Source organism: Ranitomeya variabilis, chromosome 3 (assembly GCF_051348905.1).
Source record: "Ranitomeya variabilis isolate aRanVar5 chromosome 3, aRanVar5.hap1, whole genome shotgun sequence".
Taxonomy (NCBI): Eukaryota; Metazoa; Chordata; class Amphibia; order Anura; family Dendrobatidae; genus Ranitomeya; species Ranitomeya variabilis.
The window spans coordinates 76,232,296-76,251,179 of record NC_135234.1 but is presented as its reverse complement, the minus strand read 5'-3'; the positions used below and the strand labels follow the sequence as shown (position 1 = coordinate 76,251,179).

Below are 18,884 nucleotides of genomic sequence, written 5' to 3'. Positions count from 1 at the left end.
CTTTAGCCCAAACAAGTCTCTTCTGCTTGTTGCCTGTCCTTAGCAGTGGTTTCCTAGCAGCTATTTTAGGAACAAAGCTATAGTAGGAATTAAAACATAACCTTTATTATTAAAGGAGATAAAACACCAAAAAAACAAAAAAACAAAAAAATATATCACCTCAAACAAGTACCCAATGATACAACCTGTATGGTAATGTGTCAATAGATGGTACTAATAGATTATGATTGGAACAATAGTTTTACATATGAATACAGTGTCCCAAAAGTAAAGATACCTCTAATCAGTAATAAAAGCACCTCAAGGTGCAAAATTATGTCAGGTGATCTTATTGTATAAGTATCAGCAGGTATCAGAAAATCGATACTAGGCAGGCGGGATGAAAGCAAAATAAGATGAAAATCATAAGGATTAAAACAGGAATGATCTCACCAATTGCCATAGACCAGGTAGGTGAAGCCCATGATTCGCTGGAGCGGAGAGTTCCATGGATCAGCGATGTCGGGAGACAATACCCTGTCAGTCCCTAAAGGGCTATCAACAAACCTACGTCCCAAACTCCCGCCCTTACAAGGGCAGTCCACAGCTACCCCTGAACAAATTCATGTCCTGCACTCTCCCTATTAAAGTGTCCCGACGCGTTTCCTTGCAGGCCTAATCATCAGGGGACTTGCCTGCCTGGGAGATAAAGTGCACGAGTGCTATACATGAGGACAAAAGAGCCTGCCACCCTCCTTACTATCTTGGAGAGAGTGGGAGGAATTGTGAGGTCCACGTTATATGATGAAATGGCGGACATAATTAGCCTATCAGGTTATAGACCCCGATCATGTGATCAATAGGTATGTCATTGCTATGTGCGGCAGTATTGATGGTAAAAAACCAGCAATAAGAAAAGAAACAAGGATCGAGCCGACCCGCAGGTCACTAAAATCAAAATTACCTGTCAGGTAACAGCAAGAAGTTTAGCCGCACTGGTGCCGATGAGATGATGTGAACGCGCGCCCTCTGATGGTGGCGGAAGTTGGCGTTACCAAGCTACCCAGACGCCGAGTCGCGTCAGGACCTGACAACTTCCGGTTTCAACGGAAGTAGTTGTTACTAAGACGCTACAGCGCTATGTACTGGAGACCGGTCACATGACACTACATTTAGAGGACGCTATATTTATTAGAACGCTAGAGTGTCCAAATCTCAGTAATACATGACATAGCGATACAGAATAAAACAAATATAGTGCCAATGGACAAATATAAGTATGCTGTTTCTGATGATGGCAATAGTTAAACTTACTAGGATACCAAGACGCAGTATCGCGTCTGGATCCAATAGCATGCAGTTATAGCAGAGTAGTGGTATACTAGGGCGCTGCGGCGCATTATTGCTTCAAAGCATTACCGCTCGAGCGCTGCGGCGCTACTACTTTTACTACTTTAAAACGTTACCGCTGGAACGCAGCGGCGCATTATTGCTTTAAAGCGTTACCGCTAGAACGCTGCGGAACTACTATTAGTAAAAGTGTTACTGCCTTTAGTATCAGAACGCAGAAAACGCCACAATACATCTGAGAGCTAAAGAGTCACATATATGGCCACCAAATAGATGATAACAATTAATACAAATACAATTGAGATAGGAGGTGACGAACAAGGGATTTATGAAAGGGCAACATAAATATGCAAATTGATATTGAAACTAACATAAAAAGGTAAGGGGGTACAAAAAGCAGGCCTAAAGGAAACATCCATAATTAATTTGGTCATTAAGACCATGAGGTGAAATGGTATTCAAGTAAAAAATCCATTTTGCCTCTTTTTTTAGCAGCAACTGATCCCAGTTGCCTCCTCGAATGGGCATAGTCACCTTTTCTATACCCATAAACTGCAGGTTGTTGACTTGTCCATTATGTAGCTGGTTAACGTGTTGGGACACAGATGTATCCCTGTTGTGCAATACATCGCCCACATGTTCCCCAATTCTCTTTTTGAATTCCCTGATGGTTTTTCCTATATATTCCATGCCGCACGTACAAGAGACCCTATAAATGACCCCTTTCGTACTGCAGTTAATGAACTGCTTGATGGAATACTCTTTGCCAGTCACATTACTTACAAAGGACTTGTCAACATGGACATATTGGCACACTGAACAATGTCCACACCTATGACACCCTACAACATTGCTTCTAAGCCACGTGTCCCTGGCTGGGTTGGCGAAGTGACTATGGACAATCCTGTCTTGCAAAGATCTGGATTTTTTATAAGTGATAGTAGGGACATCTCCCAGATGATCGGAGATTTCAGGGTCCATCTGGAGAATGGACCAGTGTCTTTTAAGAATGTCCCTAACTCGATTGGCCCCATTGTCATAGGTGGTGATAAAACGAACAGAGGAATCATCCTGTTTTTTAGGGACGTGTTATGGTTCTCAATGGCAAGAGAACATAGCCCAGCAAACATAAGAACTAGCTCTTGGAAGGATGGAAACTAAACTGACCATGAACTAAACCTGCCGCACAACTAACAGTAGCCGGGTAGCGTAGCCTGCGTTTTATCCCTAGACGCCCAGCGCCGGCCGGAGGACTAACTAATCCTGGCAGAGGAAAATATAGTCCTGGCTCACCTCTAGAGAAATTTCCCCGAAAGGCAGACAGAGGCCCCCACAAATATTGGCGGTGATTTTAGATGAAATGACAAACGTAGTATGAAAATAGGTTTAGCAAAATTGAGGTCCGCTTACTAGATAGCAGGAAGACAGAAAGGGCACTTTCATGGTCAGCTGAAAACCCTATCAAAACACCATCCTGAAATTACTTTAAGACTCTAGTATTAACTCATAACATCAGAGTGGCAATTTCAGATCACAAGAGCTTTCCAGACACAGAAACGAAACTACAGCTGTGAACTGGAACAAAATGCAAAAACAAACAAGGACTAAAGTCCAACTTAGCTGGGAGTTGTCTAGCAGCAGGAACATGCACAGAAAGGCTTCTGATTACAATGTTGACCGGCATGGAAGTGACAGAGGAGCAAGGCTAAATAGCGACTCCCACATCCTGATGGAAACAGGTGAACAGAGAGGATGATGCACACCAGTTCAATTCCACCAGTGGCCACAGGGGGAGCCCAAAATCCAATTTCACAACAGGGACGGGGTTCAACAGTTCACTACGGTTCCTACTCTTTGCCTCTTGATATGCCTTATTGAGGACAACCTGTGGATAACCTCTAGCCAAAAAGCGCTCTCTCAGTTCTTGGGATTGCGTCTCAAAAGTACGATTGTTAGTACAATTTCTCCGGACACGGAGGTATTGTCCCTTCGGGATGCCTCTTTTTAAGTGTGCCGGGTGATGGCTTTCCCAATGGAGGAGCGAATTAGTGGCTGTCGGTTTCCTAAAAGTAGAGGTAAGTAATTCACCACCTCCCCCCTTTGTGATCAGGATGTCCAAAAATGGTAAGGAACAGGTGTCAAAAACGGAAGTGAAGGAGAGACCAATATCGTTATGGTTCAGTGAATATACAAATGAAGTAAATTCCTCCTCTGTGCCCCGCCAAACAATCAGGATGTCGTCAATGTATCTTGCCCATAATTCGGACACAAGATACAGAGACGAATCACTTTCCTCACGTTCACCACCCAAGATCAGGGTCTCCTCCCACCAGCCGAGGAAGAGGTTGGCATAGGCCTGGGCACATGGGCTGCCCATGGCCGTCCCCCTCAGCTGGTGGTAGGTCTTACCATCAAAGACAAAATAGTTGTGAGTTAGGCAGAACCGAAGAAGTCTTAACACAAAGCAGTTATGTTGGTAAAACTGCTGACCTCTAGTATTAAGAAAGTACCGTACTGCCTCTAAGCCTCTGTTATGGGGGATGGAGGAGTAAAGGGCCTCCACGTCAATACTTGCAAGAGATGATTCCAAGCCAATACTGAGGCCCTCTATTTGTCGCAAGAGATCTGGGGTATCCTTGACGAACGATTGTAGTGCCGACACAAAGGGTGATAGGACACGATCAAGGTATATACCTGCATTTTGGCAAAGACTATCTACCCCTGATACAATGGGCCTACCCTTTAAAGGATGTAGGCCCTTATGTATCTTGGGCAGGCTGTAAAATGTCGCAGTTACTGGACATTTAGGCATAATGAAGTCAAACTCAGTCTTATTAATAATCCCATCATTCAGGCCTTCCTGTAGAATTGTTCGTAGTTCAGCACAATATTCGTTTGTGGGATTATGTGGAAGAATCTCGTATGTAGTTCTATCTGCCAATATAGATTGGCACATATCCTGATATTCCTTAATACCAAGTATTACGATATTGCCCCCTTTATCAGAGGGCTTTACTACAATATTGGTATTCTTTTCTAGACGTTTGATGGCTTCCATTTCTTGCTTAGAGCAATTGAAATCACACTGTATATGACTTTGGGATAGTTCCCTTAATTCTGCGGTAACGAGATTTGAAAAGATATCAATCGCTGAAAGGTCACCCGTATTGGGTGGCATTTTGGTGCTTTTTGCTTTTAACTGTGTGAAAGGTCCCATACCTTGGGAATTGGGTTCAATATCACCAATACTGTTTAAAAGTCTCACGTCAGGTAACATGTCCACCGGAATGCCTAGATCATCACATAAACGGGAGTCCTGTTTATGAAAAAATTTCTTCCATCTCAGTTTACGCAGAAACAAATTTAGGTCTTTTACCGCCCTGAACAAATCAAAGTCAGTACTGGGAACAAAGGAAAGTCCTTTACTCAGGACTGTCATTTCCCAGTTGTTAATATATTGATCAGACAAATTGATTACTTGTATGTTAGAGCCAGACTGAGTAGAGGAAATATCCCTCATCAAGATAGAGCTAGAAGGGAGTCTACTTATTATTTTCTCCCTTGGGCTAGTCGGCTTCTGAGGGGGTAGACCTGATCTAAAAAAACCCCACTTTGTGTGTTATCTGCCCTATCCGTGGTTCCTCTAGCTCCACGACCTCTACCCCTGCCTCGATTTCTCCCCCTATAGGGTCTAGCTCTATTTTCAGATTCTGAGAAATCGGTATCAGTAGAGGATAATTCCGTTTCTCTGTCCAGTGGGGTAGCTCTCGGAGTCAGCACTAGATATGCCTTGTTGTCCTTAAAATCCTGAATATCTCTCAGGTATTGTGTGTGTGCTAGCAGCTATTTTACCATGAAGGCCTGCTGCACAAAGTCTTCTCTTAACAGTTATTGTAGAGATGTGTCTGCTGCTAGAACTCTGTGTGGCATTGACCTGGTATCTAATCTGAGCTGCAGTTAACCTGCGATTTCTGAGGCTGGTTACTCAGATAAACTTATTCTCAGAAGCAGAGGTGACTCTTGGTCTTCCTTTCCTGGGGCGGTCCTCATGTGAGCCAGTTTCTTTGTAGCGCTTGATGTTTTTTGCCACTGCACTTGGGGACACTTTCAAAGTTTTCCCAATTTTTCGGACTGACTGGCCGTCATTTCTTAAAGTAATGATTGATTGCCACTTGTTTTTCTTTACTTAGCTGCTTTTTTCTTGCCATAATACAAATTCTAACAGTCTATCCAGTAGGACTATCAGCTGTGTATCCACCAGACTTCTGCAGCACAACACAAGTGATGGTCCCAACCCCATTTATAAGGCAAAAAATCCCACTTATTAAACCTGATGGGGCACACCTGTGAAGTGAAAACCATTCCCGGTGACTACCTCTTGAAACTCATCAAGAGAAAGTCAAGAGTGTGCAAAGCATTCATCAAAGCAAAAGGTGGCTACTTTGAAGAACCTAGAATATAAGACATATTTTCAGTTGTTTCACACTTTTTTGTTAAGTATATAATTCCACATGTGTTAATTCATAGTTTTGATGCCTTCAGTGTGAATGCACAATTTCATAGTCATGAAAATACAGAAAAATCTTTAAATGAGAAGGTGTGTCCAAACTTTTGGTCTGTACTGTATATATAGACACAGTACAATGTGCAAGGCAACATATTTGGGGATTGACAAAATAGGGCTTCAGCAAGTGGTTATAAATCCCTATTGGTAACATAGTAGCTGTATAGAGAGATAACTATATAGCCAGGGAGCAGCCACAAGCTGATGTAAGTTACCTTGATCTGATATTGCGGTGCCATGACCCCAATGCGCGTTTTAACTGGCGTGTATTCTTTTTTTATATATATATTTTTGCCTTGCTCCATTGCAGTGCCGCATTTTTGGTCATTCATCTGTCATCATACTAGTCTCTAATATTTTGTACAATTTTAATTTATTAACTCAATAAATATTTTTTATTCTCCTACCCTTTGGTTCCTTGGTCCAATTTTGTTTATATGCTCTTCTCATCTGAGAGCAGCATAATGTAGGCAAAGAGAAGCTGAATGCAACGATGTATCACTTAGTTTAATTGGCGCAGCTGTTATCACACAGTCAGAGTTTTTAGATTTAGCAATGCAGCAGAGCTGAGAAAGCAAACCCTGCCCACGCTCAGCTAACCCCTCCCACACCCAGATCTGTATATGCAAAGTTTGTAGACATTGAGATGCTTATCAAAGGATAGGGTGTGTCGGTCCAGGGCTCACAGGACCACTAAGGGTACTGTCACACAGTGCAGTTTTCGTCGCTACGACGGCACGATCCGTGACGTCGCAGCGTCGTATGATTATCGCTCCAGCGTCGTAGACTGCGGTCACACTTTGCAATCACGGCGCTGGAGCGATGCCGAAGTCCCCGGGTAACCAGGGTAAACATCGGGTAACTAAGCGCAGGGCCGCGCTTAGTAACCCGATGTTTACCCTGGTTACCATCGTAAACGTTAAAAAAACAAACAGTACATACTTACATTCCGGTGTCTGTCCTCCGGCGTCTCAGCTTCTCTCCACTGTGTAAGCACCATAGCCGGAAAGCACAGCGGTGACGTCACCGCGTCACCGCTGGGCTCGCTTTCCGGCCGGCAGGCGCTCACACAGTGCAGAGAAGCTGAGACGCCGGAGGACAGACACCGGAATGTAAGTATGTACTTACAATGTAAGTAAGCGGCCCTGCGCTTAGTTACCCGATGTTTACCCTGGTTACAAGCGAACACATCGCTGGATCGGTGTCACACACAACGATCCAGCGATGTCAGCGGGTGATCAAGCGACGAAAGAAAGTTCCAAACGATCTGCTACGACGTACGATTCTCAGCAGGGTCCCTGATCGCTGCTGCGTGTCAGACACTGCGATATCGTTCGATATCGCTAGAACGTCACGAATCGTACCGTCGTAGCGATCAAAATTGCACTGTGTCACAGTACCCTTAGTCACAGCAATGATAAGCTACTGGTGCTAAAACAATCATTGTAGCAAACAAAACAGAGCTTGATAAGAGAGGCATCCCTGAAATCTGTGTTTTAACCCCTACCTCATGCTGTCTTCAGATTACATAGCAAAAACCTGCTGACTGATTTCCTTTAAAGTGAGGCTGAATTAAGAAAAAGATCAGAAGATGCAAAGTTGTATTTGAAGTCTAATGTGATTTGTGAACACTGTCTTAGTAGTTACCTGCAGTTACCACTGTATATAGGTTTATACATCCTCCGGTAAATCCGTCCCTAGTTCTATAAATCCACTTGCAGTTAGCTCCCTCTAATGGTGGCTGTAGAATGCCAGACTTACATAATTTATATTTAAATCAGCCGGCAATGGTAGACAGTAATTTTAAAGAAAAAAAGATAAAAGATCTTTACATAGTGAGTTAGATAACCCCTAACTGACATATGATATACTGGTATGTCATATGTCGCCTCATTGATTTTGATGCGGGCTCAGAAACCAAGCCTGCATTAGTACTGGCAGATGATAGCCGTGTTATTCAGCCATCATCTGCCTCTAACTGCTACATGTAGAGCGGAGCTCTGCTTGTGGAAGTTTGCTTGTTAAGTGCCGCTGTCAGTCTGTGAGTGGTATTTACAGCGCTTCTCATATGGGGCACATGTTCTAATCAGCCATTTTCGCCCCCCCCCCCCCAGATTTGATCACGGAGTACCGAGGAGTTGCTATGACAGCCAGGGGTCTACTATTTGCTATATACAGCAATATTGAGTAATGCACAAGGAAAACGCTGATCACAGGTTTAAGTCCACTAAGGGGACTAACATATACAATAAAAAGCAGAAAAAAGTTTTAAAGGTATGAAAGCCATTTAAAAGTTCAAATCACCTCCTTAAAAATTATTGGCTTCACATAAGCCAGAACTGTCTGTACTATAATTCCGCGCATGCGCCAAATATCAGTGTATCAGCACATGGGCAGATCAGGGAGCAGACCATCTCCAGGAGAAACACTGGTCTGCGCCTGCCCTGATTGATGCATGCGCAAGATTTCTGTGAAGCGAGCATTGTCAATCAATGAAGAGATGGCAGAGGTAATCTGAGAACATGTGGAAGGGAAAGTTATAGGTATATTACTATAATAGACTATTTCTGCAAAAAGAACCAACAGTAAAGGTCAGATTTGTCTGAGGACCAGGTCCCCTAGAAGGTGCTGGGCTTACATTGTGCAGTGAGTAGCTGACTGACACCCTTTAGGTTGATTTCCTTTACCTCTTACTTTTGTGACTCTTACCTTGTTTTTTTAGGTGTGTGTTTGGGGATGCAGTTGGCTGTAGTGGAATTTGCAAGACATTGTTTGAACTGGAAAGGTGAGTACTGTATATATACTCGAGTATAAGCCAACCCCCCTAATTTTGCCACAAAAAACTGGGAAAACTTAATGACTCGAGTATAAGCCTAGGGTTGGAAATGCAGCAGCTACCGGTAAATGTCAAAAGTAAAAATAGATACCAATAAAAGTAAAATTGATAGAGACATCAGTAGGTTAAGTGTTTTTGAATATCCATATTGAATCAGGAGCCCCATATAATGCTCCATAAAGTTTATGATGGCCCCATAAGATTCTCCATATCAAAATATACCCCATATAATCCTGCATAAAGGTTAATAATGGCCCCATAAGATGCTCCATAAAGATATTTGCGCCATATAGTGCTGCACAAACCTTGATTATGGCCCCATAAGATGCTCCATACAGACACTTGCCCCATATACCGTAATGCTTCACAAACGTTAATTATGGCCCCATAAGATGCTCCATAAAGATATTTGCCCCATATAGTGCTGCACAAACATTGATTATGGCCCCATAAGATGCTCCATACAGACACTTGCCCCATATAATGCTACACAAACGTTGATTATGGCCCCATAAGATGCTCCATACAGACACTTGCCCCATATAGTGCTGCACAAACGTTGATTATGACCCCATACAGACACTTGCCCCGTATAGTGCTGCACAAACGTTATGGCCCTATAGATGCCCCATACAGACACTTGCCCCATTTGCTGTTGCTGCGATAAAAAAAAATCACATACTCACCTCTCCGTCGCTCAGGCCCCCGACACTTTCAATATTCACCTGCTCCCCGTTCCGGCACCGCTCCATCTTCAGCGTCTTCTGCACTGACATTTAGGCAGAGGTCGCGTACGTACCACGTCACCGCGCCCTCTGACCTGAGCGTCACTGCAGAAGACGCTGAAGACGGAGCGGCGCCGGAACGGGGAGCAGGTGAATATCGCGCAGCGCTGCGCTCCCCTCCCCATTATACTCACCTGCTCCTGGCGCAGTGCAGTCCCTGCTTCCCCGGCGCTGCTGCTTCTCTCTGTACTGAGCGGTCACCGTTACCGCTCATTACAGTAATGAATATGCGGCTCCACCCCTATGGGACGTGGAGCCGCATATTCATTACTGTAATGAGCAGTACCATGTGACCGCTCATTACAGGAAGAAGCTGGGGCGCCGGGAAGCCAGGGCCCTGCAGGGACCGCACCAGGAGCAGGTGAGTATAATTAGACAGCCCCCGCTCCCCCCTCCTCTGCCGACCCCTGGGTATGACTCGAGTATAAGCCGAGAGGGTGACTTTCAGCCCAAAAAAATGGGCTGAAAATCTCGGCTTATACTCGAGTATATACGGTATTTATATATTTTGATAGGGTGATGATGGCATGATGGTGAAGGTTCTGAACGATGGAGACGTATCTGAGGCTTTCAAAGTAACAAACAGCGTAAAACAAGGCTGTGTGCTTGCTCCAACCCTGTTCAGTATGCTGTTCTCTGCAATATTAAGTGATGCCTTTAACAACTGTGAAGATGGAATCCAGGTTAGGTACAGGACTGATGGCAAGCTATTCAACCCAAAACGCCTGAAGGCGGTTTCGAAAGTGCATGAGACTGTTATCCGTGAATTATTTGCTGATGACTGTGCACTTAACGCTAGCACGGAGCAGCAGATGCAGCATGAAATGGACTGTTTTTCGCAAGCTTGCGACGGATTTGGTCTCGAGATCAACACTAGAAAAACCGAAGTCATGTATCAACCGGTTCCAGGAAAACTGTACAAGGAGCCACTTATCACGGTGAAGGAACAAAACCAAAAGCAGTCGATAACTTCACCTACTTAGGCAGCACAATTTCCCGTGAAGTAACCATAGACGCTGAGGTTAATAACAGAATCGCCAAAGCCAGTGCCGCCTTCGGGAGACTGCATAAGAACGTCTGGGAACAAAGGGGACTCAGCCTTACCACCAAGCTGAAGGTCTACTGCGCGGTGGTCCTCACCACACTTCTCTATGCTAGCGAGACCTGGACAGTGTACAGCCGGCATGCTAAATAGCTTAATCATTTCCACATGAGTTGCCTCCGCAGACTCCTCCACTTCAGGTGGCAAGACAATGTCCCGGACACGGCAATTCTGGAACAAACTGTGTTCTGGAACAAACTGGGCTCTGCAGCGTTTACACTCTCCTGCTGAAAGTCCAAGCCAGGTGGGCTGGACACGTGGTTAGAATGCCTGACAGCCGACTACCGAAACAACTGCTGTACGGAGAACTGTGCCAAGGAAAGCGAGCAGTTGGGGGGCAGAAGAAGCGCTATAAAGACTGCCTTAAGGTGTCTCTCAAAAACCTGGAAGTCAACACCAATGAATGGGAAGAGCTTGCCCTGGATCGTCCAGGTTGTCGGGGCAGGATCACCTCAGGAGCACGTGCAGCTGAAGAAAAGAAAGCGCGCTGTACGCAAGGCACAAGTAGAATCTGGTGTACTGACCACATCTGCTTCCTTATGTCAAGTATGTGGGTGAACCTTCAGGGCCTGGATTGGACTCATCAGCCACCTCCGGACCCATAACTACTAATCCTCTTCTAACCCTGAAGTCATGGTCATCTTTGAAAGCGAAGGACGAACATCATTTTGATGGGGTGAAATGAAGTGAATCTAACTCCTACTTCACATGTCCGAAATTTATGATCCGAAGATAGACCATGTCCGGATCGCAGCTGGTCTCTTGACTCGAACTCAACAGCCTCATATGAATATATCAGACTGATGAGTTTGTGTCAGGAGGTGCGTGGCCAGTCGTGACATGGTGGTCCATATTCTGACCAGGAATGATGGTTGTGTAAAACTGCCCTAAGTCTAAGGCCTCATTCAGACGTCCGATTTTTTCCGCTTATGAGAAAATTGGATTGATTACGGTATTTTGATCAGACTATGCTCTGAATTTGATCAAAGTGTGGCCCGAGAGTCACCTAATTTTCTCGTACTTTTTTTGTTGCACTGTGCCTGCCAGTATTATGAGGCACTGTGTCTGGCAGTATTATGGGGCACTGTGGCTTGCAGTATTATGGGGGCACTATGGAAGCATTATGGGAGCACTGTGTCTGGCAGTATTATGGGGCTCTGTGGCTGGCAGCATTATGGGGGCACTGTCTGGCAGTATTATTTGGCACTGTGGCAGCATTATGGGGGCACAGTGTCTGGCAGCATTATGAGGGCACAGTGTCTGGCAGCATTATGGGGGCACTGTGTCTGGCAGTATTATGGGGCACTGTGACTGGCAGTATTGTGGGGGCACCGTGGCAGCATTATGGGGCACTGTGGCTGGCAGTATTATGGGGGCACTGTGTCTGGCAGTATTATGGGGCACTGTGGCTGGCAGCATTATGGGGCACTGTGGCTGGCAGTATTATGGGGCACTGTGGCTGGCAATATTATGAGGGCACTGTGGCAGCATTTTGGGGGCACTGTGTATGGCAGTATTATGGGGGTATTGTGGCAGCATTATAGGGGCACTGTGTCTGGCAGTATTATGAGGCACTGTGGCAGTATTATGGGGCACTGTGGCAGCATTATGGGGGCACAGTGTCTGGCAGTATTATGGGGCACTGTGGCAGCATTATGGGGCACTGTGGCTGGCAGTATCATCGGGGCACTGTGGCAGCATTATGGGGCACTGTGTCTAGCAGTATTATGGGGCACTGGCTGGCAGCAATATGGGGGCACTGTGGCAGTATTATGGGGCACTGTGACTGGCAATATTATGGGGCACTGTGGCTGGCAGTATTATGGGGGCACTGTGGCAGCATTATGGGGGCACAGTGTCTGGCAGCATTATGGGGCACTGTGGCTGGCAGTATTATGGGGGCTGAGACGCCGCTGGGGCTGCACTTGTGGCATATTAAATCCAACAAGAACATAAAATGGAGAAGAGGGGTTGGACTAGGAAATAACCTCATAGGAGCCTTTTTTTGTCCCAACTTTATTTGTCCTCAAAAATGCTTAGAAAAAACGCATGAGAAACGCGTCAAAAACGCATCAAAATCCGCAGGCGTTTTCCCTGGCAAGGGTGTGCGGGTTTGATGAGGAAAAATCTGCTTCTATTCTGCAACGTGGGCACATAGCCTTAGAGATAAAAAAACAAACAATTTCTCCACCTTCTCCATTCTGAGAGTCTGTGAAAATCAGACCGCAGTTTGATGTCATCCGAGTGTGGTCCTATTGACTTGCATTGCTGATTTTGATTCAACCTTCGGCTCAAAATCGTACATGTCTCCAAAATTTTGCTTGAGACCACTCAATCAGAGGAATAAAAATGAATATGTGAATTGTCCCACAGAATATCATGGGTACGAGCGCTATTCTTCAAAAACATGCATAGCACTTGTACACAAAAATTGAATGTCTGAATGAGGCCTTAGGCTATGTGCACACGTCCGGAAAGTATGCAGAAATTTCCTGAGAAAATCCTGAGGTTTTCCGCAGGAATTCTGCACTCGTTTTTGTTGCGTTTTTATTGCCTATTTTGCGCGTTTTTTGTTCGGATTTAGTGCGGATAGTGGGAAATCCACTTAAAATCCGCAAAATTAATGAACCTGCTGCGTATTTTTCCGCATGCGTTTTTTTTTCGGAAACAAACGCAACATGTGCACAAAAATTGTGGAAACCATTAAAAATGATGGGATGCTTAATGTATGCGTTATTTAAGTGTTTTTGCCGCGGAAAGCCACCGAAAAAATGCGCAAAAAACGCGAAAAATACACAAATAATCTGGAACGTGTGCACATAATACCCTAAGGGTGCTTTCACACCACCATTTCTCCTATGTTCGGTAGCCCCCGTCGGGGCTTATGTCCGAACCCCCTGCAAACCAGGATTCGGGTGTAGTCTACTAAGCCTGGGTGTCCACCTTTAGTAGGTGTATACACCTGAAAATGATGCACTACAGAGCGCACAGTGACTCTCTCAGCCCCATTATAGTCAATGGCTCTGCAGGCGAATATGCCTGAATCCCTTTTTGTAGAAGAGTTGGACGTAAGCCCATTGGCAAAGAACGCTGTATGAAAGCACCATAAAAACGTGATTCTCTGTTAGTTTTACGAAGCATTTTGTTTTGTTAACAGTCAGTGTTGTGCAGATGTGTTTAAAAAAGGAGAAATGTTAGTAAAAGAAGAGTTAACAAAAATATATAGAGAGAATTCAACTGAAGAGACGGTGTTCATTTTAAAGGGGTTCTCCACTCACGTTACAAACTTGTAAGATATGATCTCAGAGAGCCATTATTGTGTCCACATCAGGCTGTATCCATGTCTTCTTTATAGGACAGCCTTATTAATTAGATTGTGAAAATATATTGTAGTGTGTCCTATATCTAGGCACATTTATCTTTATAACCGCTCCTGCTCTTCTGTCATATCCAGACTACAGAATAGTTGATCAGTCTTCCTACGAAACAAAATTCAGATAAGTTAAATGTCAAATAAAATGGCAGAGAACGTCCATCATACGTACCGGAGCAGGTTTACTATTTCTGCCTAATAAAACCCTACTCTGTAGCCATTAAAAGGGATGAGTGAAATGTCACTTACCTTGTTAGCACAGTGTTGAAATGAGGCTCAAGGTGTCATCTCTACAGCTTGAAAAATGTCTGAGCATTAGCATTACTTTCTGTTATGCAAATTGTCTCCTCAGACAGGAGGAGGACTTGTGTTCGTTAAAGCTTTAATGCAGACCTACAGCGTGGGGGGGGGGAAGTATTTAGTCAGCCACCAATTGTGCACGTTCTCCCACTTAAAAAGATGAGAGAGGCCTGTAATTAACATCATAGGTAGATCACAACTATGAGAGTCAAAATGAGAAAACAAATCCAGAAAATCACCTTGTTTGATTTGGCAAGGTTTATTTTGCAAATTATGGTGGAAAATAAGTATTTGGTCACCCAAAAACATGCAAGATTTCTAGGTTTCACATTCCTGTAACTTCTTCTTTAAGAGGCTCCTCAGTCCTCCACTCATTACCTGTAGTAATGGCACCTGTCTGAACTTGTTATCAGTATAAGGCTGCCGTCACACTAGCAGTATTTGGTCAGTATTTTACATCAGTATTTGTAAGCCAAAACCAGGAGTGGAGCAATTAGAGGAAAAGTTTAATAGAAACATGTCACCCCTTCTGTATTTATCACCCACTCCTGGTTTTGGCTTACAAATACTGATGTAAAATACTGACCAAATACTGCTAGTGTGATGGCAGCCTAAAAGACACAGGTGTCCACAACCTCAAAGAGTCACACTCCAAACTCCACTATGGTGAAGACTAAAGAGTTGTCGAAGGACACCAGAAACAAAATTGTAGCCCTGCACCAGGCTGGGAAGACTGAATCTGCAATAGGCAAGCAGCTTGGAGTGATGAAATCAACTGTGGGAGAAATAATAACAAAATGGAAGACATACAAGACCACTGATAATCTCCCTCGATCTGGGGCTCCACGCAAGATCTCACCCCATGGGGTCAAAATGATCACAAGAACGGTGAGCAAAAATCCCAGAACTACACGAGGGGACCTAGTGAATGACCATCATAGAGCTGGGACCACCGTAACAAAGGCTACCATCAATAACACACTACGCTGCCAGGGACTCAGATCCTGCAGTGCCAGATGTGTCCCCCTGCTGAGGCCAATACATGTCCGGGCCCGTCTGAAGTTTGCTAGAGAGCATTTGATTATCCAGAAGAGTACTGGGAGAATGTCATATGGTCTATATGGTCTGATGAAACCAAAGTAGAACTGATTGGTAGAAACAAAACTTGTCGTGTTTGGAGGAGACAGCATGCTGAGTTGCATCCAAAGAATACCTACTGTGAAGCATGGGGATGGCAACATCATGCTTTGGGGCTGTTTCTCTGCAAGGTGACCAGAACGACTGATCCGTGTACATGAAAGAATGAAAGAGGCCATGTATCGTGAGATTTTGAGTGCAAACCTCCTTCCATCAGCAAGGGCATTGAGGATGAAATGTGCTTGGGTCTTTCAGCATGATAATGATCCCAAGCACACCGCCAGGGCAACGAAGCAGTGGCTTCGCAAGAAGCATATGAAGGTCCTGGAGTGGCCTAGCCAGTCTTCAGATCTCAACCACATAGAAAACCTTTGGAGGGAGTTGAAAGTCCGTGTTGCCCAGTGACAGGCCCAAAACTTCACTGCTCTAAAGGAGATCTGCATGGAGGAATGGGCCAACATACCACCAACAGTGTGTGCCAACCTTGTGAAGACTTACAGAAAATGTTTGTCCTCTGTCATTGTCAACAAAGGATATACACTGCTCAAAAAAATAAAGGGAACACTAAAATACCACATCCTAGATATCACTGAGAGAAATATTTCAGCTGCAAATCTTTATTCATTACATAGTGAAATGTGTTGAGAACAATAAAACATAAAAATTATCAATGTAAATCACAACTAATATCCCATGGTGGTCTGGATTTGGAATGATGCTCAAAATCAAAGTGGAAAATCAAATTACAGGCTGATCCAACTTCAATGGAAATGCCTCAAGACAAGGAAATGATGCTCAGTATTGTGTGTTGCCTCCATGTGCCTGTATGACCTCCCTACAATGCCTGGGCATGCTCCTGATGAGGCGGCGGATGGTGTCCTGAGGGATCTCCTCCCAGACCTGGACTAAAGCATCCGCCAACTCCTGGACAGTCTGTGGTGCAACGTGACATTGGTGGATGGTGCGAGACATGATGTCCCAGATGTGTTCAATCGGATTCAGGTCTGGGGAACGGGCGGGCCAGTCCATAGCTTCATTGCCTTCATCTTGCAGGAACTGCTGACACACTCCAGCCACATGAGGTCTGGCATTGTCCTGCATTAGGAGGAACCTAGGGCCAACCGCACCAGCATATGGTCTCACAAGGGGTCTGAGGATCTCATTCCGGTACCTAATCGCAGTCAGGCTACCTCTGGCAAGCACATGGAGGGCTGTGCGGCCCCCCAAAAAAATGCCACCCCACACCATTACTGATCCAGTGCCAAACCGGTCATGCTGAAGGATGCTGCAGGCAGCAGATCGCTCTCCACGGTGTCTCCAGACTCTGTCACGTCTGGAACATGTGCTCAGTGTGAACCTGCTTTCATCTGTGAAGAGTACAGGGTGCCAGTGACGAATTTGCCAGTACTGTTGTTCTGTGGCAAATGCCAATCGTCCTGCACGGTGTTGGGCTGTGAGCACAACCCCCATCTGTGGATGTCGGGCACTCAGAAAATCCTCATGGATTCGATTTCTAACCGTTTGTGCAGACACATGCGCATTTGTGGCCTGCTGGAGGTCATTTTGCAGGGCTCTGGCAGTGCTCCTCCTGTTCCTCCTTGCACAAAGGCTGAGGTAGCGGTCCTGCTACTGGGTTGTTGCCCCCCTACGGCCCCCTCCACGTCTCCTGGTGTACTTGCCTGTCTCCTGGTAGTGCCTCCAGCCTCTGGACACTATGCTGACAGACACAGCAAACCTTCTTGCCACAGCTCGCATTGATGTGCCATCCTGGATGAGCTGCACTACCTGAGCCACTTGTGTGGGTTGTAGAGTCCGTCTCATGCTACCACGAGTGTGAAAGCACAACCAACATTCAAAAGTGACCAAAACATGAGCCAGAAAGTATTGGTACTGAGATGTGGTCTGTGGTCCCCACCTGCAGAACCACTCTTTTATTGAGTGTCTTGATAATTGTCAATAATTTCATCTGTTGTCTATTCCATTTGCACAACAGCATGTGAAATTGATTGTCAAACAGTGTTGCTTCCTAAGTGGACAGTTTGATTTCACAGAAGTTTGATTTACTTGGAGTTATATTCTGTTGTTTAACCCCTTCACGACATTCCCCGTACTATTACTGCGCATGTCGTGTCTCCCCCTTTGATGTGGGCTCCGGTGGTGAGCCCACATCAAAGTCGCAACATGTCAGCTGTTTTGTACAGCTGACATGTGCGCGCAATAGCGGCGGGTGAAATCGCGATTCACCCACCGCTATTAACCTGTTAAATGCCGCTGTCAAACGGTATTTAACTACCGCTTCCGGCCGCACGGCCGGAAGTGAGCGCATCGCCGACCCCGTCACATGATCGGGGGTCAGCAATGCATCAGGATGGTAACCATAGAGGTCCTTGAGACCTCTATGGTTACTGATGCCGGCCTGCTGTGAGCGCCACCCTGTGGTCAGCGCTCATAGCAAGCCTGCATTTCAGCTACATATCAGCGATCTAATGATCGCTGCTATGTAGCAGAGCCGATCGAGTGGTGCCATCTTCTAGCTTCCCATGAAAGCTATTGAAGCATGGCAAAAGTAAAAAAAAAAATGTTTTTAAAAACATGAAAAAATAAAAAAAATATGAAAGTTTAAATCACCCCCCTTTCGCCCCATCCAAAATAAAATAAAAAAAATCAAACCTACACATATTTGGTATCTCCGCATTCAGAATCGCCCGATCTATCAATAAAAAAAGCATTAACCTGATCGCTAAACAGCGTAGCGAGAAAAAAATTAGAAACGCCAGAATTACGGTTTTTTTGGTTGTCGCGACATTGCATTAAAATGCAGTAACGGGCAATCAAAAGAACGTATCTGCACAAAAGTGGTATCATTAAAAACGTCAGCTCGGCACGCAAAAAATAAGCCCTCACCCGACCCCAGATCCCAAAAATTGGAGGCGCCACGGGTATCGGAAAATGGCGTTTTATTTTTTTTTTTAGCAACGTTTTGAATTTTTTTTCACCACATATATAAAAAATAACCTAGACATGTTAGGTGTCTGTGAACTCGTAATGACCTGGAGAATCATAGTGACAGGTCAGTTTTAGCATTTAGTGAACCTAGAAAAAAAGCCAAACAAAAAACAAGTGTGAGATTGCACTTTTTTTTGCAATTTCACCACACTTGGAATTTTTTTCCCGTTTTCTAGTACAAGACATGGTAAAACCAATGGTGTCGTTCAAAAATACAACTCGTCCCGCAAAAAATAAGCCCTCAAATGACCATATTGACGGAAAAATAAAAAAAGTTATGGCTCTGGGAAGGAGGGGAGCGAAAAACGAAACCGTAAAAATGAAAAAGGGGTTAAGCATTTTTTTTAAGCAGTGTATAACACAATATTGAGAGGAACTTTTGTTAATGACCAAATGCTTATTTTCCACCATAATTTGCAAAATTCATCTTGCCAAATCAGGCAAGGTGATTT

The 18,884-nt window shown here is 44.8% G+C and overlaps 1 protein-coding gene across 4 annotated transcripts in view; it reads left to right on the top strand.

The window, feature by feature from the left end:
- The window catches only part of CTPS2 (CTP synthase 2), a 187,962-nt gene that overhangs the window by 87,087 nt on the left and 81,991 nt on the right, over positions 1 to 18,884 (top strand). For all 4 annotated transcript variants that reach the window (XM_077294206.1, XM_077294205.1, XM_077294203.1 and 1 more), the window contains one exon: positions 8,616 to 8,678. In XM_077294206.1, coding sequence (XP_077150321.1) covers positions 8,616 to 8,678 — 63 coding nt within the window. The remainder of the gene's footprint in view (positions 1 to 8,615; positions 8,679 to 18,884) is intronic.